Consider the following 27,342-nt stretch of genomic DNA (forward strand, 5'->3'; position numbering starts at 1 on the left):
GCACTGAAACCGACTTGAACTGAAATTGACCCAAACTTGTTTTAACTCGTCAAAGCCCGAATTTAATCCGACTTGTTACTAACCTGACTTGAATTCAACCTTACCCGAATTTAACCCAACCTGTTACAAACCCAACCCGAAATTAACCCGACTTGTTATTGACCTGACCCAAATTAAACCCAACTTGTTATTAACCCGACCCGAATTTTACCAGACCTATTACTTACCCGACCTAAAAATTCAACCCGATCTGTTACTAACTTGACTCGAAATTAACACGACTTGTTATTGACCCGACCTAAATTCAACCCAAATTGTTTCTGACCCGATTTCAAATCACCTTAAATGCAACTTAGACCACCTTATTATTGTAGATCAAAGCATTTTGTCTAAGGAGACCAAGTCGGTCCAGGCCAGCAAAAGAAAAGACCATCATCCTCAAATTTAAGAGTTAAATATAGTATATATTATTTTATGGTCAAAGGATATAATTATCTTTCTAAATTATAGACTATAGTTCCCTATTATATTGTCATATATATTATAGTCAAAGGAAATAGTTAGCTTGATAAAAATGATAATTATCTATTTATAGTTAGTTAAGCCCGAATATGACCTGACGTGATCGTAACCTGCAAATTATTGACTTGAACATAACCCGACTTGAATCCGAGAATAACCCGACTTGGAAATGACCCAACTTGATTACAACCCGCAAATTATTGACTTGAACCGAACCCGACTTGAACCCGAGAATGACCCGAGTTGAAAATGACCCAACCTGATTATAACCCACAAATTATTTACTTGAATCGAACCCGACTCAAAACCGAGAATGACCCGACCTGGTTCTAACCCGCAAATTATTGACTTGAACCGAACCTGACTCGAACCCAAGAATTACCCTAACCCGTTTTAACCCGTGAAAACCCGAATTAAACCCAATCTATTGTTCACCCGAATGTAACCCGACCTATATCCAACCCAAACCTAATAAGAAGTATGACCCGACGTGGCCCGACTCAAGGATGACCCAACCCAAATCCAACCCGCATAGGTTATGAAATTAATCCGAATTGACCCGACCCGAGTTGATCCGACCCACTCTTACCCGACCCAAACCCGAATTGACAGCTCTAAGTACACAGACTATACAGTATACACACTTCATGGTGCCATAATATATTAAATCAAATTGCATAATTATGGCAAATCAAAATAATAGGCAAACAAGATTTGACTTTTGTCATGCTTTTTACCAAAGCCTTTTCTCCTAGTTGACTAGTCTGTACTACTCTATACAAATCTAAATATATCATGATGAGCCTCACAAAAAAGAAATGATGTAATCAAGCAATGAATCTGTGTCAAAGTTACAGATATGTTTAGTGTTTCTCTGTGATTAAGCTAGAATCGAGCCCAAAACAGTTTGCATTATGCAGGTTTTCGCAGAAGCAAAGCCAACACATAAGAAAGAGCTGCATCAATTGAGGACAAAGCAACAACAAGCCCTGCTACAAGTACAAGGGTGAGGGTGGCAGTTCGCAGCTGCAACAAAAAACAGAAAAAGGAAAGTATTAGATTTTCAGCCCCCTAGTGAAATACACAAGGCAGTGACGGTCAGATATTAGACATATTATCCTCTGTATTCATCAATTACTGCTTTCCATGGAACAGTCCCATAGCAGTTCAAACAAGGACTAGGCATTAACCTTAAAGGTCTTTGATATACAATTTACGGTGCCATTAAAAGGAACTTGAATGAAGGACAACTAAAAAAATCAGTTATCAGGATTGCGTGAGATGGACATTATACATCTCTGTTACCAAATCAACATATTCAACCACTTCAAGGTGTTCATTAAGGGGTTGAAAAAGGGTCATTCTTATAGTCAATATAAGATAGACATCTAAGTCAATATAAGATGAGATAGTGCAATACACCCACAAGCTCCACCTATTTTGGTGTACAGCAGAAGGACAAGGAGGGGACAGGAACAGCAGGGGAGGCAGAGCACTCCAACACCACCAACACAAGCAACGGTCCTCTGATTGCAGCAGGAGACACTTTTTGGAGTATTAGCTTATTAACTGTGGTAACTCTAGCTTGTGACAAATTGTAGTAAATTAGCAATTAAGGCATTTTGTCCAATTATGTATGAATGGTAGTAGTATAAATAGTTGAGAAAAGAGTAGAGAAGGCATGCAGAAATTTGTAAGAAACTTTTGGAGAGTAATGGCCTAAAGCCATTGTTATCATTCACGCAAGCTTTAGCTACAATCAATCAAACAACCTTCCTTCTAATCTATTTAATATCGCACCACGTAGTTCGTTGCATTTGGTATCAGAGCCGGATGCCGCCGACGCCGTTGACGGTGACCCCGGAGAGGGTGGCCGCGCTTGAAGAGCGAATGGAAGACAATCTCGAGAAGATCGGAGATGGGGAAAACTCAATCCAAAACACACTAACCCGAAAGCAGGACCAGTTCATTGAAGAGATGAGGGCGATGATGGCGGCGTTGCATGGCGGCGTTGCAGAACAAGGAGGTAAACCAGCCGTTTGGAGAGGGCAACTTCGGAGAAACACCGCTAGGAGGTGGAGGCCTCAGGTTTGGCAACTGGGACCCCGGTGCAGGTACCAAGACAACCGTGATGGGGGTGGAAATTGGCGATACCGAAAGTTGGAAATGTCGTCCTTTAATGGCTCCGACCCCGATGGTTGGATACTTCGGGGTGAGCAATTTTTTCAGTTCTACGGTCTGGCGGAAACGGAAAAGCTACAAGCCACGGTCGTAGCAATGGACGGCGACGCGCTCCGGTGGTACCAATGGGAACACCGTCGCCGACCGGTGGTACTCTGGGAAGATTTGAAGTTACGGGTGTTGAACCAATTCCGACCGATCAACGTTGGCTCGTTGCACGAGCAATGGCTGGCGGTGCAACAAACCACCACGGTGGTGGAGTACCGGAGGCTTTTTATAGAGAAGGTGGCGCCTCTTCCCGACATTCCGGAGAATATTCTCAAGGCTCAGTTTATTAATGGACTGAGGGAAGAAGTGAAAGCTGAAATTCGAATGTTGAATCCGATAAATTTGGATGAAGCTATGGACTTGGCAGTGCGGGTCGAAGAGAGAAATCGGGTCGCCGGGTTCAAGAAGTCGAGTGGAGTGTTTACCAAACCCGGACCCTACTCCTATTTTAATCGGAGACCAGCCACCACAATATTGGGATCTGGATCTAACCAACCTCATCAACCCACAAATCAGCCCAACCCCACTTATAATACCCAACCAGCCCGAAACTTCGGCCCAAGTCCTACTGGCCCAATCCACAGCAATCAACCCAGCCAATCCTCACAAAATTCCTTAGCCTTTGTAAACCAACCCACCCGTTCTTACCCAAACCAACCTTACCCAAACTCCTCGCAATTTAGTGGAAGTGTGAGAAGACTAACTGAGCGGGAAATGCAAGAGAAAAGAGCAAAAGGCCTTTGTTTTAAGTGTGATGGGAGGTGGACCGGGCCTACCCATGTTTTTGGAGCCAAGGGGCTTAGTGTGTTGTTAGTAGAAGAGGAAGAAGGTGAGGACGGAGGAGACTTTGCGGTGATAGAGACACCGGAGTTGGAAGTTGATGAGAATCCGGTCGCCGTGTCTATGAACTCAATCATTGGATAACCCGAAAACCATGAGGCTTAGAGGGAAAATCAAGGAGCAATCGGTGGTGGTCATGATCGACCCGGGAGCCACCCATAATTTTATATCCTTACAAACCGTAGGGAGTCTTGGGTTAGTGGTATCCGGTGAGACTAGCTTTGGAGTGTCACTTGGGAACAGGGAGAATATTCAAGGAAAAGGGCAATGTAGAGGAGTATGCGTGGAGTTGGGAGATGGAATAGTGATAGAGGAGGATTTTTTGCCTCTCAAGTTGGGCAATTCGGATGTGATCATGGGAATACAATGGCTCGAGAAATTAGGAACCGTTCTCACAAATTGGAAGTTGCAAGAAATGAGCTTCTCCTTGAATGGGAAGACCATGGTAATTAAAGGGGATCCGAGCTTAACTAAATCGGGAATTACCCTTAAAGCCATGATTAGGACGTTGAGAAAGGAGGAAGGAGGCATCTTAGTGGAGATGACCAAGCTGGAAAAACAGGTGGGCTGCCCAAATGAAAATGGGCCGAAAATCAGTGGGCCTCCAGAATTCTTAAAGGGTGTGTTGGAAGAATTTGCCATGGTGTTTGAGAACCCAAGTGGGCTACCTCCAAAAAGGGGGCATGAACACTCCATAGTGCTCAAGGAGGGTAGTAACCCAATTAGTGTCCGGCCCTATCGCTATCCCCAATTCCAAAAGGATGAGATCGAGAAACTTATCGGGGAGATGTTGCAAGCGGGTATCATAAGACCCTCCACGAGTCCTTTTTCAAGCCCGGTGCTTTTGGTCAAGAAAAAAGATGGCTCATGGAGGTTTTGTGTGGATTACCGGGCCCTTAACAAGGAGACCGTTCCCGACAAATATCCCATCCCGGTAATCGATGAGTTGCTAGATGAGTTGAATAGAGCAAGGGTGTTTTCGAAACTTGATCTCAAGGCCGGCTACCATCAAATTTTAGTGCGACCGGAAGACACCCACAAGACCGCTTTTAGGACTCATGAGGGGCATTATGAATTTCTAGTCATGCCTTTCGGCCTCACTAACGCCCCGGCGACCTTCCAAGTTCTAATGAATGAGGTATTCCGACCTTTTTTACGCAAATTTGTACTTGTTTTCTTTGATGACATTTTAGTGTATAGTGCTAGTGAAGTGGATCATATTAATCACGTAAAATTAGTGTTAGCCACTCTCAAGGAAAACTCACTGTTTGCAAACTTAAAAAAAATGTGAATTTGGGAAGCCCAAAGTGGCTTACTTGGGCCACATAATCTCTAATGAGGGAGTTGAAGTAGACCAAGAGAAGGTGGGCTCAATGATCTCTTGGCCCACACCGAAGTCATTAAGGGATTTGAGGGGATTCTTGGGCTTAACGGGATATTACAGAAAGTTCATTCATCACTATGCACACATAGCGAGATCATTAACAGAGCAGCTCAAAAAAGACGGTTTCGGGTGGACTCCGGCAGCAGATGAGGCATTTCAGCCCTTAAAAAAGGCTATGTCCTCGGCACCCGTGCTTATCATGCCTGATTTTTCGAAAGAGTTTGTTGTGGAGTCGGATGCCTCGGGGTACGGCCTCGGAGCGGTGTTGATGCAAGGCGGTAAACCGGTGGCCTTCTTCAGCAAAGTGCTCGGCCCTAGGGGACAAGGGAAGTCGATTTACGAAAAAGAACTCATGGCGGTTTGTCTCGCGGTAGAGAAGTGGAAACACTATTTGTAGGGGCCGAAAATTTGTAATTCGAAGCGATCAAAAGAGTCTCAGATACATAACACAGCAGCGTGAGATCGGGATGGAATTCCAGAAGTGGGTTCGGAAATTGGTGGGGTTTGAGTTTGAACTTCAATACAAACCCGGGGTGGCCAATAGGGTGGCCGACGCCCTTTCGAGGCGCGGCGAGGATGAGAATGGTGGGGAATGTAATGCGATTGTGGCCACACAATTGGTCGATTGGGATGCTTTGAGGGAGGAGATCGCGAAGAGTGGTGAAATTCAGAAATTAATGGCGGAAGTCGAGAAAGGACAGGGACCCCTTGGTTATACTGTGGAGAGTCGTCAGTTGCTATACAAGGGTCGGGTCGTAATTCCAAGGAATTCGGTGCACAAAACTACCCTATTTCGAGTGTATCACGATTCACCGGAAGGAGGACACGTCGGTGAGACTAAGACCTATTTGAAAATCGGAGCGGATTGGTTTTGGAGTGGAATGAGGAAGGATGTGATGCAATATATTCGAAGTTGCTCAATTTGTCAAAGGAACAAACACTCTCAACAAACTCCGGCGGGGTTGTTGCAACCGCTGCCCATTCCCGAGAAAATATGGGATGATATAAGTATGGATTTCGTAGAAGGTTTGCCTCGATCGAAAGGAGTGGACACCATATTCGTGGTGGTTGATAGATTGTCGAAGTACGCCCATTTTATTGGGCTTAAGCATCCTTTCACGGCGTATACGGTGGCAGAGGTGTTCGTAAAGGAGGTGGTCCGACTTCATGGGATTCCGGCCAGCATTGTATCGGACCGGGATAGAGTGTTTTTGAGTATTTTTTGGAGGGAGTTATTTCGGATGCAGGGGACTGATCTGAAGCGCAGCACTTCCTACCACCCCCAGACCGACGGACAAACGGAGGTGGTAAACAAGCGGCTGGAAACGTATCTCCGTTGTTTCGCGGGAGGACAGCCCAAGTCTTGGGCAAAGTGGCTGCCATGGGCCGAATATTCGTATAATACTACCCCTCACTCCGCAACCCTGATCACTCCTTTCATGGCGGTTTACGGTAGAGAGCCTCCCAAATTAATTCGGGTGGGAGCAGGACAGACTTCGGTGGGAACCGTGGAGGAATTGCTGCAAGAAAGGGACTTGATATTGGATGAATTGAAGTTTAATTTGGTGCGTGCTCAACAGATTATGAAGAGTAATGCGGATGGTAGGCGTAGAGATGAAGAATTTCAAGTGGGGGACTTTGTCTTTCTCAAACTACAACCGTACCGTCAGCGGTCGTTGGCTGGGAGGCCTTTTGAGAAGCTGGCGGCCCGCTTCTATGGACCCTATGAGGTGGTGCAGCGTGTGGGTCAGGTTGCGTACAAATTATCACTGCCAGAGCAATGTCGCATTCACCCGATTTTTCACGTTTCTCAATTGAAGCGCGCTGTTGGTGATGTTCCTGTTTCTCCTGCTATCCCCACCCATTTGACCCCGGAGTTGGAGATGGTGGTTGAAACAGAGGAGGTGTTGGATGTGAGGCGCAAGAATGGGCAGCAGGGACGAGTTGAGGTGTTAATCAAGTGGCTTGGTGTTCTAGCATTTGAGGCTACATGGGAGGATGTCGCAGCAGTCAAGGAGCAATTTCCGAGCTTCCACCTTGAGGACAAGGTGGCTCTTTTGGGGGCCGGTATTGCAATACACCCACAAGCTCCACCTATTTTGGTGTACAGCAGAAGGACAAGGAGGGGACAGGAACAGCAGGGGAGGCAGAGCACTCCAACACCACCAACACAAGCAACGGTCCTCTGATTCTGATTGCAGCAGGAGACACTTTTTGGAGTATTAGCTTCTTAACTGTGGTAACTCTAGCTTGTGACAAATTGTAGTAAATTAGCAATTAAGGCATTTTGTCCAATTATGTATGAATGGTAGTAGTATAAATAGTTGAGAAAAGAGTAGAGAAGGCATGCAGAAATTTGTAAGAAACTTTTGGAGAGTAATGGCCTAAAGCCATTGTTATCATTCACGCAAGCTTTAGCTACAATCAATCAAACAACCTTCCTTCTAATCTATTTAATATCGCACCACGTAGTTCGTTGCAGATAGTGTCCTATAGATCTCAAATCTTCATGAAAAATGACACTGATAGCATCAACGAAATAAAACTCCAAAAGGGTACAAGTAATTACTTCGTATTACTTCCATGTTTCATTTGCTCTAAAGAGAATATTCCTTGTCTTCCATTCACACTTATTTGTCAATACTTGTGAAAAAAAAAAAACACACACACAAATAAACTATGAGTTTTTGTTCTATCCCAACATGGCTTAAATCATTTCACAGCGGCAGAAAATTTCTGCATACATAACATCATTCATCGATGATTAGCCAAAGAATTTAGGAGATATTATGTCCAGGATACTCCATCATCTATGCACTTCCATATATACAAGACACTAGACTATGTTAAATGGTACTAAGCATTTAGGTACCCAAATCAACATATTGAGCTGACGATTAACGTATTCTGATTCAAAGACTTCTGTTTAAAGTCAGATCATATAAGCAATTCTGCTTTCATCAGTCTAATTATCATCAAAGACAACATACAATGAGAGTTTCCATTGTAAAACACCAAGATAAAGGCAATTATTATGGAGAGGGGACACAAATCCAATCAGAACTCTAGTAGCATGTTTTTCAAGAGCACAAACAAGCATATACAAGTATTTGAAGTTTAGACAAGAATTATTTCAACCTGGAAAAGGCCTACATTAATCAACAGCAGCAGAATATTGCAACATACACAACAAATATGCATCCAAAAGTAAGGCAAAGGCGGTACCGTGTCCTGAAAACTCGGCCATTCTATGTACTTCAACTGACCAGGTTGCTGAGCAAGGAAAGCAAGCAAAGACTTCAAACCCCTGAAAAGAATATGGCACAACAAACCACTCAATTGAATTACAAGCTACTACTCCTTCAATCTCAATATAGTTCCACACAAATTCTTCTAATCCTAATACCTGATTGTTTCCTTGGAAAATTGCACCCAAAATGGTTCCTCATCAATCTCATCATCAAACTTTAATCCATAACTTCCTCCCCTAGTCATCGAAAACCGAGGTCGAATCTGCCTCTTGTTTGAATAATTGATCTCTGACCTTAAATTCTAACAATATATAAGATGGGCAATTCAGAAATTCTAAACAAAACACTAATATGCTTAGAAAAAGAAAAAAATAAAATGAAAAATCAATAGAACAAGTAGACAATTATTTACCCATTTCGGTACAAAATTACAAGCAATCAAGTCTCTAGAATTGGCTTCAGTAGACATTCGAAATCGATACGAAAGCATTGGGTTTCCATTTTTATGACCCAAAACTACATCAATTGAAAAGGGCAGTGAAATTTTGTTTAATATCTTCAATACAACAATTCAATTAACAAAAATTTGAGTAAAAAATAGAGTAAAGAAATTGGTACCAGAAGAATTTGGCAGCAACCCAGATAAAGTAGTCATTTTTATCAGCAACACATCAAAATAATTGTAATTACCTGAAAAATAGCAACTACATAATGTTAATTGATATTAATTGTAAACCTAATTTGAACATTGGGATATATAGTTCATGGTTTACTGTTACTGTAGGAGAGAGAAAGTTGAGGGATTGGAATCTTGGATAGTTGAACGAGTCTTGGCAGTTGAATGAGTAGGATAAATCAGTGAGTAAACTAGATTTTCTGAACAGTAATTTTGGCTAATTTTATGGTGTCTAATACTTCGTAGCATCGTAGTGTACTGGTGTTCTAAAAAAAAAAATAAATAAATAAATAAAAAAGAAAAACTTCTAGTGTTAATTTAGTACTCCGTATTTTTTAATAGTCCGTCATGTCTCATGTGTGTGGCTACTCATAAAATAACAAAGTAAATTTTAAAACACATGTAAAAAAAACCTTTGTAATATTGACCGAATAGTTCTAACTTCTAACCCTATAACAATGACGAAACCCTAGGTCACACCATATGTCCAGGTACATATAAGAATTTGTTATATTTTAATGGTTATTAACAATTATCATAATGATAATTTTTCAGCCTTAAAATAAATAAATAATTCACTTTATATGTTAAAGTTGTTACTGTAATTATATAACTAGCTACATTATTTTACTAGTGTAACAAATTTTAAATTTATCTTTTAATAAAAACTTTTTTATCATCTGTAATTCCATATTCCTAATTCTACTCAAATTCTTGTTGCCTCCAAAACCCCGCTTTATATACATAACCACATGCTTTTTTCTACCCTAAAAAATTATTTCACTCGAAAAAATCAAAAGTACTCAACAAAAATATTTTACAGCATTCTCTTCACAATGTCTTCAAAACACCTAATAACAACCATTGGCATTGACACAAAAAGTGAGTTGCAATCACCGGCTAAATACTCGTACACAAGTCTTTGTGACTTGATCCCGCCAAATTTTGAAGAGTTGCGTCGAAAATCGATTTATGAAGATATTCAAAAGATAAAGAATCCCTTGGTTAGACATGCTGCCTTGGCTTACCTTAAACCTATGCCAATCCCGCCACCGGTGGAGGATCATGATCACTGGTTCAAGAAGCTTTTACTTAGTTTTAATAGAAAAAGTTGTGATTCCGATAATGACAAACAAAGAGATGTCAAAGACAAGGTAGGGTGCATTGAATTCATTAGAAAGTTCGTTTTTGGGTGATTCTTTGAGTTAGTTGTTTTAGATATATTCGAGATTAAAGTTTCTTTCAAATTTTAGTTCAATTTTGTAGTTTATTAGAGTTATCACAAGTGTAGATAATCCCTCGTGATCTTTTTGTTGATTCATTATGACTATTAGACTATTAGTTCAAAATTATTTCAGAATCAATATTTTTGTTTCATTGAATTCATTCAAATAATGCATGATAATAAAAGGTAATTTGCTTCATAATATCATTTAAATCTTTGGTACTTGTAATATATTTTATCTCCATTATTTGTCAAATTTTTATATGCATTGGATTTGATCATAAACACTTTATAATAATTAAATTAAGCTAAATTCAATGAATCATAACCCACATCCCACATTCACTTTTAATGAGTAAATTCGACATTGTGTCTTCGAACTTTTGCTAGGGCTAATTTTGAATGTCTTTAGTCTCAAAACTTCAACCTTGTTATATTCAATGTTTTTTAAAAAAAATATTCAAACCATGCTTGTAGGTTTTTACTCATGATCATCTAAATTATAAAAGTCCAATTTTGTGACTTTTAACCTTCCTTAACGTATTTTAAATACGACTTACAACATTAAGTCACTCTATATAATAACGTACGAGTACTTCGAATTAAAACACGTTTTTATTCTCATTCTTAAGGGGCCCACTATCTCTCAAGAGTCAAGATAGCATTATTTTCATATGTTGAAACATAAATCTAAATCAAATTCTATGTCTTATGCACTATTATCCCATTTTTCCCACATGAAACTAGGTCCCTTAACCTACCCCAAAACTACAAAGCATTAAGCATCTACTCCGTACCATCCCAATTCCCACATCCCATATTCAATTTTTCACTATACTCATCCATATAAAAATAATAAAACCAAAAAAATGTCATAAAAACTATAGTATAAAAATAAACCTTTGTCCATCCAAACACCACCACTCAAAACTCTCTCACATCTTCACCCTTCTTTCTCTCTCCTCTTTCTCTCTCTTCCCCCCCAAAAAAACCATGGCAAATTCTCCATCATCAGAAACCGAGATCATCGAACACGTGGTACTCTTCAACATCAAAGACGAAGATGATCAAGATCCATCAAAAGTCAATGCAATGGTCAACGGTCTCAACGGCTTAAACTCACTCGATTCAGTGGTCTACCTTACCGCTGGTCCAATCCTCCGCACTCGATCCCTCCCTTCTTCCCTCAAATTCACTCACATGCTTCACGCCCGTTACCCCACACGTGCGGACCTCTCCACCTACTCCCTCTCCGACCAACACGTGTCAGTCGTCAACTCCTTCGTCAAACCCATTTGCGACGACGTTTTCGCCATCGATTGGGCCGTTAATCTTGTGGGCCCGACCGTCCCAAGGCCCGGTTCTGCTATGAGGTTCACTTTTCTGAAGGTTGAGGGTGAAGATGAAAAGGAAAAGATTTTGGAGGGTATGAAGAAAATTAAGGAGAGTTTAGACCCTTTTGTGCAAATAAGTTTTGGGGAGAATTTTTCTGATCGTGGGAAAGGATTCAGTGTGGCGGCACTTGTTGTGTTCCCTGATTTGATTGAATTGGACGGTGGTGAAGAGTATGAAGATCAAATGAGATCGTTGATTGAGAAATTTAAGGTTTCTGATGATCATTTTATAGCCGTTGATTATGTTGTTCCTCGTCTTACCCCTGTTACTCCTGTTACTACTAGTGTGGAGTAATTTTTTTTTTGGGTACTTTTTTTTGTGTTGCTTTATTATATTCTGTTTTTTTAATTTATTTTATTTTGAATTCTGGTTTTATTTTATGTTTATTGATTCTATGGATAAGGAAAAATCTAATAAACGCAACTTCGAAATAAACAACAAAATTTCGACTATCAATATTTTTTTTTTTACAACTGACTATCAACTTCATTGGCAAATAATGAAATAATACATGCCATTGTCACGTAGAGAATTAAATGGAGATTTTGTAACGTGTGTCCATTAACACATAGTACTCGTATTAGAATAAAACTTGCAAAACTGTTGTTAATACAAAGTAGATTTGTTATAACTTGTGAATTGAAGTTCATTTTTTTTTAACAAAAAATTTACCCTAATCTAAAACAATAAATTAAGTTCGAGGTTGGTGCTAAAATATTAACTTCCTATTTTTGTGACCACAACTATCTAAAAATGATAAATTAAGTTCGAGATTGGTGCTAAAATATTAGTAACTCTTGTTTTTTGACCAAACATGTGTCCTATTAGACAAACCAACGCTAAATACATCGACACATAATATATCTTTGTAATAGTTTGATGATTGAATTTGTTTTTTTGTCCGAGCACATACAATTGGGTGTTTATTTGAGTTATAGGTTAGAGGAAAATTACACAAGAGTTGAGCCCATATAGGGTTTTAGGAACGATTAGTTCATGAACCAAACAAACACAAATTACTAAATTTATATCGAGTGTAATTTTTAATTTGAATGGTCTTATATTTATAAGACCACCTTATAGATGAGTTATCAGGACAAAAGAGCGATTAGGATGGGAGATATGGTCTTATAATATTCAGGTAGCCTTATGGAAGTCCCAACAGGGGGATCACTCTTTGGCCTGGTTGCGGACGGCCCCGATATCGGATTTGGGTCAGACTATGAATGGTACGACTTACCGTAGTATTCTTTGCAACCGGTTGGATGTTCCTTTGTTCTCCGTTTCAACACCGTGTTCTGCTTGCTCAAGGGTTTTTTATGGGGATATTTATGGGGATCATGCGGTGTGTTGTGCTGGGATGGTGGGTATTAAACACCGACACAAATGTTGTTCGTGACACCCTTGTTGATATTTGTTTTCGGTCTGGGATTTCTGTTCGAAAGGAGGTTAACATTGGGTTAATTGGAGGAAATGACGGAACTCTACGACCAGCAGATGTGTTGCTTTATTCATGGAATAGAGGCCTTGATGTATGTGTTGACTTGACAGGGTCTTCACCTTTGACGCAATCGGGATTATCTGACTTTGTTCCTGGCCGTGTTGTGTCAGCGGTGGCTTAGCGGAAGCGGGACAAGTATGGGGCGCGTTGCAGGGCTATTGGCTATGGTTTTCTTCCCTTCTCCTTTTCTTTGTTGGGGGAATTAGAGAAGGATGCTATTGTGTTGCTGAAGCGGGTTCAGGCGTTCTCTAAGACTCAGGATATTGGTGCTCGTGCAGCTGCTCACATCTTCATCAGGATCGGGTTCACTATAGCTAGAGGGGTGGGGGCCCAAATTATATCTCGACTCCCCACTAATTTCTTGTAAATTGATTGACTCTATAGTTTTTTTTTTTTTTTTTATTATTTTTTATAATAATAATAATAATAATAATAATAATAATAATAATAATAAGATGGTTTTACACTAACATTTTCCCTAAATGTGTTGGCATCAAATTTTCGAACAATTTTTCATTTGTACATGATGGGCCTCGGGCTTATGGAATTAGGGGTGGGCCCCTCCTATACGTGAGAATGGTTATCATGTGATCTAAAACTTGAGGTCTAATTGTATTCAAAAGGCAGTTATCAATGTCTTTTTTATTTACCCCATTTATTTATTTTAATGATGAATAAGTTTTGAAATATGGAACTTTATAAGATGCATGTCATATTGTCATAGATGTGTCAATTTTATGTTTCCTCAAAATAACTGTGGATAAATTAGTAGATTTGATCATGTATGCAATAATGATTGAGGTTTTGTTTATGTGATGAGTTTATAATATATAATTTTTTATGAACTGTATTATTGGTCTAAAGATAACATATTTTAGTTTATTCCTATCTAGATATAAATTACAATCTGATCCACATGTAATAGAGCCAACTTTGTACGCTGTTTGAGATTATGCCAACGAGTTTGGTAGCCAATCTTTTTCTTCTAAAAAGTTGAGTTGGTCCCTAGTATCATATTCAAGTATTTTTTTATGGGAAAATATAAGTTAATCTGTCAGATAAACGAATTTTTGTTGATCTGATGACATTTTTATAAATATAATGAAAAAATAGGGTCATTTATTCAGTACTTTTGGTGAGCTGTCCAATTACTATTTGTTTTTTGCTTTTACTGTTTGGTGAGGAAATTACACATGTATCCCTTAACTAGTACATGAAAAAACACATATACTCCTCCACTGATACTTGAAAAGACAATTATACCCACTCAACTAGTACATGAAAAAATACATATACCCCTCCACTAATATTTGAAAAGACAATTATACCCCCAGATAAACAAATTTGGGGAATTGACTGGGTTATCCCTCCTTTTTGCCTATGATAATTTGTATGAGTACAAGATTTAGAGTTTGAAAACTGAAAAGGTATGGAGAAAAAATATTGGCGAGTGATTGATGTTAAATTTAAGAAAATAATGATAAATCTGAAATAACCATTTTCTTAATTAGGAAAAGCAAAAAAATTAGGACACACTTAATAAAAATAAAAATAAAAATATGGGTTGAGCAAATTAAAACGAAAGTAATATTATTATTTATTAATGAATTACTTGTACTCATCCTATGTTGGGCATTGGCCTATGGTTGTCTAAAGAATTGGTGTGTGGATCATTGGCTTTTGGTTTAAGTAAGAGCATGTTATCATACGTTGAAATTCGGTTCACTTCAGTTCAGTTCAGCTCCTAATTTCCTTGTCTTATAAAATATTCAATTCAGCTCAGCTCAGTTCAGTTCAGTTCGGCTGAGTTCAGTCAATGAGAACATACCCTAAGTTTATAGTATAGATGAGATTTAATCTTAAGTACCCTTTAAAAAAATTGAACTAACCGGCTTAATTAATAATTATAGAGTACATTATGATTACACCTAATTGAATCCGATTTTCTCAAGTCATACAAAAGAAAATCAGCTACTAATTCTACTCCTACCACATACAATATCTATGCTGTCTTTATTATTAAATCGTCTCAAATTAAAATATATAATAAGACATTGCCGTTCCATGATTTGCCAGTCATAAACCAGCTTAAAGGATAACAACTTAACAAGAATTCAAGAAATACATTGAAAAATATCATGGAAATTTGATGAGTGTTACGTGAATTATCCTGCCTAAACAATGGACCCACCATTTTTGAAAACAACATTTTTAGTCCTTAATCAGTTGATTGGTCTACTTTGCGGATTATTCTTCTAAAAATAAACTTTTTGAATGGATTTTTTTAATTAATCAAATACTTTTATACTTAATTAACAATTGAAAATTTATGATTTATTCATTCCAGCAGATAGGCTACGGATGTAATTGACATGATCAATTGGACGGTGCCGTTTTGATTTTCTTAATTAAGCTGATTAAAGCTGGCGGAATCTAACGAGTACTAAAAAATTAGTTTAACACTTAAATAACTATCCGGGTTCAAATCGACCCAGTTCGGTTAAACCGGGTCATATTATATGGTTGTAAATTTGTAATTAATGGTCCAGCCCAAACATAATTACACTACAGAAAAGTGGGCCTAAAGGTCCTAAACCTAATGAATCACCTTTCGAGCCCAATTAAGCCCACATGAACCGGCCCATTCTCAATCATAATACACAATTACACACTGGTTCTCAAACATGTGTTTTATTATCTATATACCCTGACCTAATTGTTTAGCTTAGTTATGGTTTAATTTCATGTTTTTAGTTTTGCAATTTCTATTTTTTAATAATCAATTTAACTTTATGTGATTTCTTGTAATTTGTTATGAATTTGAATGGTTTTAAGTAAAGTCGTAGGAAATGTCATGAATCTTTAATTCGATATGGAGTTTTACTTGAGATGATTTAGAGGGATAGCCCGAGTGGGTGATAAGTGGAAGATATTTCATAACAAAATTGGAAACTATTAGAAACATGGATGACATATATAGTTGGAAGCTCTTTTAAAAAAAATATATATATATATATATATATATATATAGTTGGAAGCTGCACCAAGCAATAACTTTAATCAACTTAATTTGAATTGACATATATAGTTGGAAGCCAAATGCTCTCATTAAATGAAGAAGTAGTGAATAAGATGATAAATGACACATTAATTAAAGCGTAAATATATGTACTTCAACATGAATTATCAATGTTGTAATTGGCAAATCTGAAATCCAAACTAACAACTTCATAATTACAGAGCAAATCAATATAAATTGCATTTTTTGCTGATCAAATCCATGGCAATTAGCTAGGATCACAATCATACATCAAATTTTACATCCTTTCCAAGGTAAATAAGACATTACAATTAATTGATCAATCATAGAATTGTACTATTGTTGCATGAAACTTGGAAATAAATATGCTCCAATTAAGCCCCAAGATAAAAAGCTTCAGCTGAGGCAGTGGCAGTTGGGAATGACTTTTGGTAGAACCAAATGATACTGTCTGGTTTGTAATATGCCCGTCTGCTTGGACGACCCACGTTTCCAATTACTGGTTGATTCAAGTACGCATATTTGCTCTTTGTCCACCTACACGGGAAAGATATTTAAAATGTACGGGAACTACCTACTATATTATACCACTTTAAAGATTACACGAGTTTGTTTTGGACAAACTAGCTACTAACTAATGTTTAGATTCTGTTAAGGTACTGCTAAGGTGCCCAACAAACTCAAATCTTTTTACGATTGAAAATCAATTGCACCTAATTGATCAACATGGTTTCATCTTATAACGACAATACTAAAACATATTCCTTACTTGGTTACTTAGACATAGACATTATAGTCTGTTCACCATCAATTGCGACACTTTTAACTAAAGTATATATACCAAAAAAAGGCAAAGCAAAACAAAAGTTATAAAACTAAGTAACAGAACAAATTCCAAACCAAGTAACTTAAGAAAAGTATTTTAGAGTTATGATCGATTTAGTTAAAGTTGGATCAATCTTGTTCAATCGTAGCTATTGTCACTTTTAAGTTAAGTTTAGATGTTAAAGACGGATTAATCTGAGACTTGAATTTAATGATAAAGACAAAAGCCCGATTCAATTCAAATGACACATACTTTATAAATGGTTAATTACATTAATTTAAAAGAATCAGGGGCTTAAGAGAAAAGTCAATCATTAATTGATTACAAAAAGAAGACTTACCAATCCGTAATTCCAACACGAATCTCTTGATTGTTTCCACAAATCTTCTTTTGAATGATGGTATTAACATCCTCTTCTTCCTCTAAACTCTCTATAAACAACAAATAATCCTCTTCCTATAAAAACACAAAATCATTTAATCAATAATCAATGCTATTTCAACCTGATTCCTTAAATAACTTAAGGACTGACTATTAACAATACTCTAACAAAAATGTTATTTCAAGTGAAATCCAATCCACGAAATAATTTTGATTTATAGAGAGTGTCATAATGGTAAAAAATAACTGCGAGCCAAATATGACTTAAGGGCTATTAAAATGGGACGGATGGAGTTTTAATATTATGCGAAACAATAAAATTAGTCAAGAATTACAGAGAAATGAGTAGCTCTGAGACGTGCAGCAGCTTTGATTGCAGCAAGAAAGTGTTCCTCTTCCTCAAGTCTTTTCTTCCTCCAAAACCTCTCAATCTCCCTCCTTGTATAGCTACTCCACCTCGGCTGAGGCGGCGGTGGTGGCGGTGTCGGAATTGGTGGACGTCTTGTAGATTTCATTACCACCTCTGCCTTTTTCATCCACCCCATATTTTTTTCGTACACTTTTTTTTTGGTTGTATGATCAATTTCACTAGTTAACACCTTTTTTTGATAGGTTGAAAGCTAAAGATAAGAAAAAATAGTATTGGTGGTAGTGGAACTTTGTTGTTCAATTGTTGTGTTATTTAGATAATCCAACTACCTTTCCAACCTAACGTTCCAAAGATTATAATAAAATCCTTGAATATCAAAAGCATAGGTTATATGAGAATTTTGGCGAATTATATGAGAAATTTTACATGAATTAGGGTGAACATCAAGAAAAAATGTGTGAAGTGGACTGACGGATACATATGACGACGTCATATACGTGGAGTGTGTGCCCACATAAATTTATATAATAATGTTGAGTGTTAGGTAATTTATATTTATATAATTGACTATGGATTAGAGTCTCTAATTTCTTATTAAACTAAGACATTAAGTGGTTAAGTGTGATTATCATACAAATATGAGATAAGGACGCACTTTCAGCTGAATTAGAATAACTAATTAGTAATTAGCCATTTTAGTCAAGTTGCTGATAAATACAAAAAGGTCAATTGTAGAAGATTCTTTTCCGTTTAAGGGTAGCAAGGTAATGCGAAATTAAAAAGATTCAATTGGTTAGGTGGTCGAAAATTTTGATCCCAATACTTGAGCTAGCATGCAAAATTTTAGAGTCTTGAAGACAATTTTAATCGTGTTTTTATTTATTTTGTGATATGTACTAAAGTTCGGACTTAATCGTCTCATACGGTAATCTATATTTTATCACAGTTACATTTACAACTAGTAGCTATGGAGTATGATAGATGATAATTAGTCGAACTTAGTTAAAAAATGTGAGAGGAATAATACTCAAAGGGGGGTGTTTTAGCAATTGGCTTTTTTATTTGGTCAAACAACTAAAAAATATATTTGGTAGTTGGCTTTTTTATTAGTTTTTAAGCCGATTTTTCCGCCAAAAGCTAATAAAAGTTGCTTTTTCAGTTGACTTTTGGCTTGTTGGCCCACTTTATCACTAATAAAGTGCTAACTTTTCTAAACATTTGACTTAAACAACTAACTTAAAAAGTCAATCCCGATCCACACGTACATCTAATACTTTCAGCTAGTCAACCAAGCCAAGCAAACAAGCCAACAACCAACCTCCGATTGCCAAACAACTCCAAAATCTAAAATTTAGTCACGCCTGCATCACTATTTTTCAACAGCCCTTATACTAAATGAAAAAACACAGTAGGGTCAAGAGTTGGATTCAATTTGATGCATCCGTGATGCAATTGGCTCAATCACTTTCAATCAATTTGACAAAATTGACACGTACATCTTCCATAACCACATTATGACTTGATTATGGCTTGACCCCGGGATTTATTCATTGTTATCTTGATCAATTACTAGTTTACTACTAATTGGCATCCTTAAAATATTAGCAATTACTAATTGATTTGCTATTTTTTGACTAAATAAATAATATTCCGTATAATGGTTGCTTAATATTTTGATCTTCTAAGGTCTAACCGATAAAAACGACAAATATTGAAAAACAACTTGCATTATATGAAGTATTAAATGTACATTTGATTATTTGAAATATCTTTATCATAGTATAGAAGGTAATCTGTCTTATGATGATCATAAAGCAAGCTTTTGTAAAACTTTTATATTCCGATGATAGTACGATAATAATCAATATTTTGTTGAATGGTTAAAAGAGTTAAGAAAATGAAAATGGGACAAATTTGCTGACACATGTCTAAATTAATCAACAAAATTACAAATTACGGAGTAATAAAAAGACCTTAATCAAAATTAATAAAATACTCGTACCAAAAATACAATGTTAAATTTCAGCCCAACAAGACCTAAGTGGTCCATTAATAGTAGAGCTGCACCACCCAAAGTTCCCGTTTATTGTTGGCCCACAAAGTGGACTTTCGGTCCAAAAAAATTGTTTCACTGTTCTGTTTTTTTTTTTTTTTTTTTTTTTTTTTTTTTTTTTTTTTTTTTTTTTGTTTTGTTTTGTTTTTTTTTTAAATTTATTTTATTTTGAGGGATTTTTTTTTTCTTTTTTTTCTATTGTAAGGTACAGTGTCATTTACATAATGGAAAAGCAATAATGACTAGTGGAAGTACATTTACTAGGTTAAAAAATTTTCAAAGCACCACTGTTCTTCTCAAAAGAGTTCTTGAAAAATCTAAATTTCTGAAAATAATGTTAATTATCTGAAAATAATAATGTTGAAAATACATAAGTATAAAGTTCATCATGTGGAACCCATTCTAATGATCGTATTGTCACCAAATATTTTTACCATTCTAATACCAATTTCCCCCTTAGATTTCTACGGCCTTGTGGATTTGAGGCATGAGAATAGAAATTGAAATTTTATTAGATAAATGTTAGATATGAGTTTTAAAAATTTCATAACCATATCTTATACCTAAAAGTCTAAAACAAACAAACTTAAAGTTCCTTAGTTCATTTTATAATTTTACAATATAAAAAAAAAAAAACGCGGTGTTTGGCTCAGCTCACTTTACTTAAGAAAAATCTTATCCAACTCGAAAGAAAAACGAAAAAGGCAACATGTTTCCCAACAAGTTGCCATAGTAGTCTTTGATAAAGTTGATGAAGGCCACTATCCACTGATCAAAAGATTGAAAACATATTAAGTATAAAACTTACACTGATCAAAAGATTGAAAACATATTAAGTATAAAACTTACACTGATCAAAAGATTCAAAACATATTATCAAGTATAAAATTTAAACCATTTGTAATTTGGGCTCCCGTGTTTAGGTAATACAAGTACAAGTTAATACGGAGTTAAGGTTTTCAAAAATAAAATTAGATTGCTAATTTGTGTTTGGGCCCGTTTACTGAAGTGGGCTTACTTTGCTTCTAGTGTACTTAACAAATGGTGATGGTTTTTTTTTTTTTTTTTTTTTTTTTTTTTTTTTTTTTTGAATAAAGATAAAGTTAAGTATGTGGAATAAAGTTGTAGGATCAGAAGTTATCTTTCAAACATACTTTTCTAATTTTTTTTGACAATAAAGTTGTATCATTTTCTAATTAGTATATGAGTATTTTTTTTTTTCCTAAACTTGTGAATAGTGTCATATATAAATGGAATTTTTATAAGTACCATAATGCGAGAGAAATGGAACAAGGGGATTTCTCGAGAATATATGGATGATGAAATATATATATATATATATATATATATATATATATATATATATATATATATATATATATATATATATATATATATATAATAACATTGTAAACAATAAAATATTCAAACCTGCAACATATAATTAAGGAGGTAGAAAGTATACGGAAACAATTATTTTTATTGATAATTTGTGGATTAAAACTCTCGTAAATCTCTTGATTCCTCTCTTCAAAGGGTTAGAGTTTTGATATGTTTAGAGTACGGGGCCTTGTCGGGTTATTCCATACTATAGACCTACAATGTTTGGTAGTAGGGAGGAGATGAGGTATTGGTGACTTGTTCCATCTGAGCCTAATTAAACCCTAAAACGACCCTCTTTATACAAAGTGTCATAGAGTAGTAAACAAGATATCTATCAAATATTCTACGAGATTGTGAAGATAATATCTTATATTTTTTGATATTCTCTCCTTATTTACATATATATGACACCTAATAATTAACAAAAATTTCGGTGTCAACAAACACTATTAAAAATTTAGATGTAAGCTTATTCTTGATCCTATTGTTTAATAAGGTTAAGCTTGATGAATATACTTTTGAGGCGGCTAAATGTCACATCCTTAATGCTAGCTAAGATACTCGCTTTGGAAAGTGTCTTCTTTTTTGGTTCATTATCCTTTGATCTTTTCCTAGTAGCTTCGTTCGTTAAAAAATAGTCCTATGTTAATCACTTTTTGTCTCCACTTTTTTCTCATCCCTTTAACTAAAGACTCCTTTTTATGATCAAATGATGAAGTGATTAAAAAGCGTATTATACTCAAGTTAGTGGTCTACTGGTTTCTCATAATCAAGGTTCCCTTGCTAATTAATATTGTAAAATTATGAGTGACAATTAAAGGATATTTTTTAACACGTAAATATATTTGTCAAGAAGTTTTGGGGATACAATACTAATTTCATCGACTTACATAGTTACATGACACATTTTATGCATACTTGTCCTAGAAAAGTCATTAATAATGAGCCTTAGGGTTTCAACAAATATTGTCCATCAAACTAAACATATTGTGTTTTTTTTTTTTAATTTTATTCTATACTTTGTATATTTTTTTAAAAATTTGAATGACTTTAAATATGACTCCCTCATTAAAATTATGTAAGATGTTGACATACAATTCAATGGAGTATTCTTAATTTGTAAATAAAAATTTGGTACTCGACTAAAATATACTTGTATCATTTTCTAATCAAAAATTTAAATTTGGTGAAATTAATTTGTTTTGAATTCTTCATGATCGATATGTTTTGAACTCTTCATGTCTTCATGATCAAATAATTGATCATAAAGAAGAATAAAAATTATACTTCCTTCGTTACGAATTACTCGCAACAAAGGGGTATTATTTGTGAGACATAAATATTCCCTTGTTGCGAGTAATTTTTTTTGAGAAAAATAAAAAATTATAATTATATGAACCACATTTCATTTTCAAATTAATTAAAATTGAAATTTAGTTGTAATATGCCAGTACATATATTGGTACGAAACGAAGTGAATATACTGCATATATCAAATATACAAGTATATTATCATCGATTCAAAGTTCATTACTGTTGTAAAATATATCCGACCTTTGAACCTTAATTTTTACAATTTTCTGTATATTATGCTATATATGTTTAGTTTATCTTAGTTTTGTTGATTTGATCTGATCTAATTTGAGTACATGATTTGATGTAATTTTAACCTTATATGTACGGTAACCCATAATAAGAACAAATACATCAAATGGGGGTATTATTAGATTTATATTAATGTGTATTTTTCAAATATATAACTTTGATAATTTTTTTATAACAAAATTATAGATATTTAGCAATAAAATACCGCACAAAACACGATAAATTATGAGCCAAACTTATTTTTTCTGATCTTATTTGAATAAGCTGTAAGACACATAAAAAGGTGAAATAAACATAGCCTTATTCATAAATTTGTAGCAATAATGGCGAAGTATAAGAAAACTCTCTTGCGATAATTAAAAAATCTATTGCGTTAATGAGTGAAGCACAATACATAAGTAAAATAACCAACCAAAGAAGCTACTAATTAAGAGAAAAAAAAATCCATTATTATACATGATGAATAAGAAAAAAAAAAAAAAGATAAATTACAACACACAACTAAAATAACCTGTACCAGGTTAAAGTAACCAACATCCCAACTAATTGGGATGGAAAAATGGGTGGGAGTTATAATACCAAAAAAAAAAAAAAAAAAAAAAAAAGGAAAAAAAAAATGTTGTAGCCAATGCAAGTTTTCTAAGTACTTGGGCCAAAAAGTATTTTAAAAAAAATTACCTAAGTAAATAATTAATGTACCAATAATTAGATAATTATTTTCCTCAAATAAAAAAATAATTATATAATCATTATGATGTTAATTACTTAACAGACCTCAGGAATACTTTGAAGAGCAGGCCTCCAAGAACAAGATTTGTTACCCTTAGCAATAGCATTAGCCTTCTTCCTTCTCATGAGATCATACAACCTCCGTTCCATGGAAGAAGACGACGACGACGACGAAGCATTATTGTTATTGCTAGGACGACGATGATCACGTACGACTGGTGGTCCAGTTGCATTATTCATAATGTTTTTCAAATCTTGTTTTTTCACCAAAATCTTCATCTTTACTGTTCCATCTTCAGCAGTGTAAGAAGCAATGCTTCCTCCTTGTGCAAGAACTTCTGCTAAAAGACTTGATCTTGAGAATTTTTTACCCTTTGTGTTTTTGAATTCTCTCTTTGGAGATGATTTCAATTCTTCTACCATAATTCCCATTTTTTTTTTTTTTTTTTTTTTTGTGGGATATAAAATTTCTTCTTGATTGGTGAATGGTGAGAGGATGGGTGATGATGTATGTGTCTGTCTCTCAATGAGCTGAATTAAGGTTGGACCATTGAGCTATTTATATAGGGTTGTCACCTATTCTTTTTGTACTATATACTTGTAAATTTGTAATATCAAATAAAATAAAGTTAGGTGTATATGATAAACGTATTTCAAATCTTCTATACAAATTCGAATGTTGTACTTAGGGGTAAAATGGTCAAGTCACCTCAAATTTATTTTGTTCATTCTAAAGAGCTATACTACCTTCGTCTCATAAACTGATTTCGGCACACCTAAAATTGATTTTTGCACACCCACTATGAGATTACGGTTTTTGTTCAATGCTCTTCTCACATGGAGGTGAGCCAAAATCGATATTTAGTGTGCTTAAATCATTTCCACCCCCTTTGTCTCTAATGGTATATATTTCACATACTCGCACTTATTTTTTAAATTTTCGTGTTAGCTAGCCTTAATGATCTGATAACATCGACTACGTACGATATGTATGTAAGACTAACTAATGAACTTATGATACCGTTGAAAGTTGAACGTTAGAGACATAAATTTTCTATGTGATGAATATATAATAATAAAGCAAGTTTAACTCAATTCCTGAAAAAATTATTTCAAATAAAGCTTGTATGATCACGCATTCACGCCATTGCATAACCCGTGTTATAAGTCCAACTCAATTAATTTTCATTGTGCAATTATCTCAATACACCCATTTCACACAAGACCTGCTCATCACAAAAACATTGTCCCTACACATTCATACTAAACGAACTCTTATAAAATCCCAAAAAGACCCTTTTCGTTCATAATGTCAACTACAATTAGAGAAAAATAAGTCTAAATAAAGAAAGTCAATAAGAGAATTAATAGGGTGAACGACTTCTCGCCATACCAATAACATAATACACAAATACACAATAATAATTATGTGTTAGCAAAGTATAACACCGACTCCACAAGTAGTCCTCACATGTAATGGGACCGAATGTCTCGGAGAAAGAAGAAAATACAATATTCATATTCTTTTCAAGGCCGCGTTTTTATTTGTACAGCAAACTAGCCAAAGAGTATATATTAGTAGTGGACATTTTTATTATCTTAATTATTTATTTAAGTAGGTTACTTAATTATTAGTACACCCTAATTATTCACTAGTAGTTCAACGCATACCTTATTTTGTTGGAGTGGAGAATTTTTCAGATTACTTCATATTTTAAAACTTTGGGTTAAAATAAATATACATATAGTACGTTGAATTAAATGGAAAAATGTAATTATATATTTATATTGTATATAATATATAGTTTATTATCAGGTGTACAGCTTAGTTTCTCTGCTCCAATAGGTATGTTGCGTCTAAACATAATCTCAAAGCTAGCCTAGCTAGCTTAATTATAAGTTGAAATTGGTATTTTTTATGAGTGTGAAAGCATACCAAACTAAAACTTACAAGAGAATGACATTTAGATTTCCCTTAATAATATGGTTTAATTGACCGTTACAAAAATATTAATTTACTTTCATTTGGAGGGCTAATTATATGAGTATTTTTTTTGTAATTAAGCTAAGGTGTCATGTAATCTGACAGATAACATCATATAATTTTTCAACTTAGACCTTTAGTCCTTTGATTCAACATTTCAATTGCGAATCACTAATTAATAATTTACTTAGTGGATTGCAAATAATTTCGGTTAGAGACTATTTCAAATTTTAAAAAGTTTTTCTTAAATCATCTTATAATCACTCTATTTATATTTCATAATACCCCCTGCATGGCCTATCTTGCAAACATTTAAACCTATCTCTTATCAAAACTCACAAGAGAGAAAAACTACACGAAGACTTGTGCAAATTTTACGAATTCTAAAATATAGAGTATGTAGTTGTTACGTTTTAACTTTTGAAACTATTCATCAACTCTACTTTGACTTTTGACACTATTTGAGATCATGTTACGTCCCTCTAATATAAATACGTAGTTTGTATTCTCACAATATATTCCTCCGTAACTTTTAAAATCATTACTCCGATTTATTAATAATCAATTATATTATCGTCAAATTAATACATTGACTAACGTGAATTAAAACAAAGGATGGCTTAACATAATTTTCAAATCTCATGTACGTATTACTAGGGGTGAGCATAACAGGGTACCCTGTAAAAATTCCAGGAACCGGAACCGGAACCTATTGCAACAGGTTCCTCAAAATGAGAACCGGAACCTGTTGAACAGGTTCCTGGAAATTGGGAACTGGAACCGGTTCCGATTCAGGGTACCCTGTATTATAATATATTCACAAACTTTTTTCGTGGAATTTTTAATAAAAAACTGGTTGGTCAGTAATTTATAATGTTTGCAACTTGCAAATAAGACAAACTAATAGTAGTTGTCTAACAAATTTAATATATATATTTTTATAATTGTAATTTTGATATTTATTATTTAAAAATTGAGTAAGAAATAGTGTATAATTTGAAATTAAGTGATACTTTTATCAGGTACAGGGTACCCTACAGGTTCTGGTTCCAAAAAATTGAGAACCTGAACCGGAACCTATTACAACAGGTTTTCCACTTTGCTACCCGGAACCGGAACCTCTTGTACAGGTTCTGGTTCCGAAACCTGCGGTTCTTAACAGGTTCCGGTTCCGATTCAGGGTACCCTGATTTTTTGCTCACCCCTACATATTACTACGGAGTATAATTTTTGATATGCCGTCAAATTAATTAATATAAGTACGTACTCCTATAAGATACGATGATTAAGTACATAAATTTGATGTGGATGACGGCACAGTTGCCTCATAATGACGACATCAAATAGGAGGAGAAAGAACAGCAGTAAAATCTGGGGATAACATGAAATAGTTTTTTTTTTTTTTTTTTTTTTTTTTTTTTTTTTGGGAAGGAATAACATGAACTAGTTTAGTTTCATGAGATTTATTAATGTTGGACCGTTGAAAAAGAAAAGCAAGTACAATTTAATTACAGTTAAAACCTTAATATCAGGAACACGCTATAACTTAGCTGGATTTGATTTGTGCCCAGGTTCATTGTTTTCCGTGTACGTGTTTCTACATTTATTAGCTTAGTATGCAATGATACATGCATGATATGATATATACGTACTTAATTATCGGATTAGGTTATCTCCATTTAACAATCTTTACCTTCAATCATGGCAATCAACAGCTCTTAATTAATCTCGAGCTCTACATAATTTCTTACATACATTCAAATATATTATGGTCGTGGAACAAATTATAGAACATACGGTGTGTCAGTGTTAGACTTTTAGCATAAAATTTGGTTCATTTACGTCAAATTAAAGTTTCAAATGCCATGTATATCAATTACATGATAACTAAGATAATTTTATAAATGTTTGTAATAATTTTATACTTAGCCTTGCATTAATTTTTATG

The 27,342-nt window shown here is 35.0% G+C and overlaps 2 protein-coding genes and 1 pseudogene across 2 annotated transcripts; 1 reads left to right on the forward strand and 2 right to left on the reverse strand.

Moving 5' to 3' along the window:
• Positions 1-1,321: 1,321 nt before the first annotated feature.
• On the reverse strand, positions 1,322-9,073 carry LOC145560428 (uncharacterized). Its single transcript, XM_081621679.1, has 6 exons — positions 9,000-9,073; positions 8,845-8,916; positions 8,639-8,742; positions 8,382-8,527; positions 8,201-8,282; positions 1,322-1,548 (listed from the first exon to the last, which is right to left on the reverse strand). Exons 2-6 carry the CDS (start codon positions 8,879-8,881, stop codon positions 1,435-1,437), a joined length of 483 nt encoding a protein of 160 aa, XP_081477805.1. The 5' UTR covers positions 8,882-8,916; positions 9,000-9,073; the 3' UTR covers positions 1,322-1,434.
• A 1,953-nt stretch (positions 9,074-11,026) lies between these two features.
• LOC145560429 (stress-response A/B barrel domain-containing protein UP3 pseudogene) lies at positions 11,027-11,902 on the forward strand (annotated as a pseudogene).
• A 4,272-nt stretch (positions 11,903-16,174) lies between these two features.
• Positions 16,175-18,109, reverse strand: LOC145560430 (uncharacterized). The gene is made up of 3 exons (XM_081621680.1): positions 17,606-18,109; positions 17,230-17,345; positions 16,175-16,600 (listed from the first exon to the last, which is right to left on the reverse strand). Exons 1-3 carry the CDS (start codon positions 17,813-17,815, stop codon positions 16,438-16,440), a joined length of 489 nt encoding a protein of 162 aa, XP_081477806.1. The 5' UTR covers positions 17,816-18,109; the 3' UTR covers positions 16,175-16,437.
• Positions 18,110-27,342: the final 9,233 nt, after the last annotated feature.

The sequence above is a fragment of the Chenopodium album genome, chromosome 9 (assembly GCF_948465745.1).
Source record: "Chenopodium album chromosome 9, dcCheAlbu1.1, whole genome shotgun sequence".
Lineage (NCBI taxonomy): Eukaryota > Viridiplantae > Streptophyta > Magnoliopsida > Caryophyllales > Amaranthaceae > Chenopodium > Chenopodium album.

Bases quoted from the DNA above. Each gene is read 5' to 3' on its own strand.
- LOC145560428 (XM_081621679.1), bottom strand. From the start codon at position 8,881: ATGACTACTTTATCTGGGTTGCTGCCAAATTCTTCTG. The intron at 8,283-8,381 runs GTATTAGGATTA...TATTCTTTTCAG, and splicing joins TTTTCCAAGGAAACAATCAG to GGGTTTGAAGTCTTTGCTTG. The intron at 1,549-8,200 runs GTACCGCCTTTG...TTTTTGTTGCAG, and splicing joins GGCCGAGTTTTCAGGACACG to CTGCGAACTGCCACCCTCAC.
- LOC145560430 (XM_081621680.1), bottom strand. From the start codon at position 17,815: ATGGGGTGGATGAAAAAGGCAGAGGTGGTAATGAAATCTACAAGACGT. The intron at 17,346-17,605 runs GTAATTCTTGAC...GTGTTTTTATAG, and splicing joins TCAGAGCTACTCATTTCTCT to GAAGAGGATTATTTGTTGTT. The intron at 16,601-17,229 runs GTAAGTCTTCTT...TTTCCCGTGTAG, and splicing joins CGTGTTGGAATTACGGATTG to GTGGACAAAGAGCAAATATG.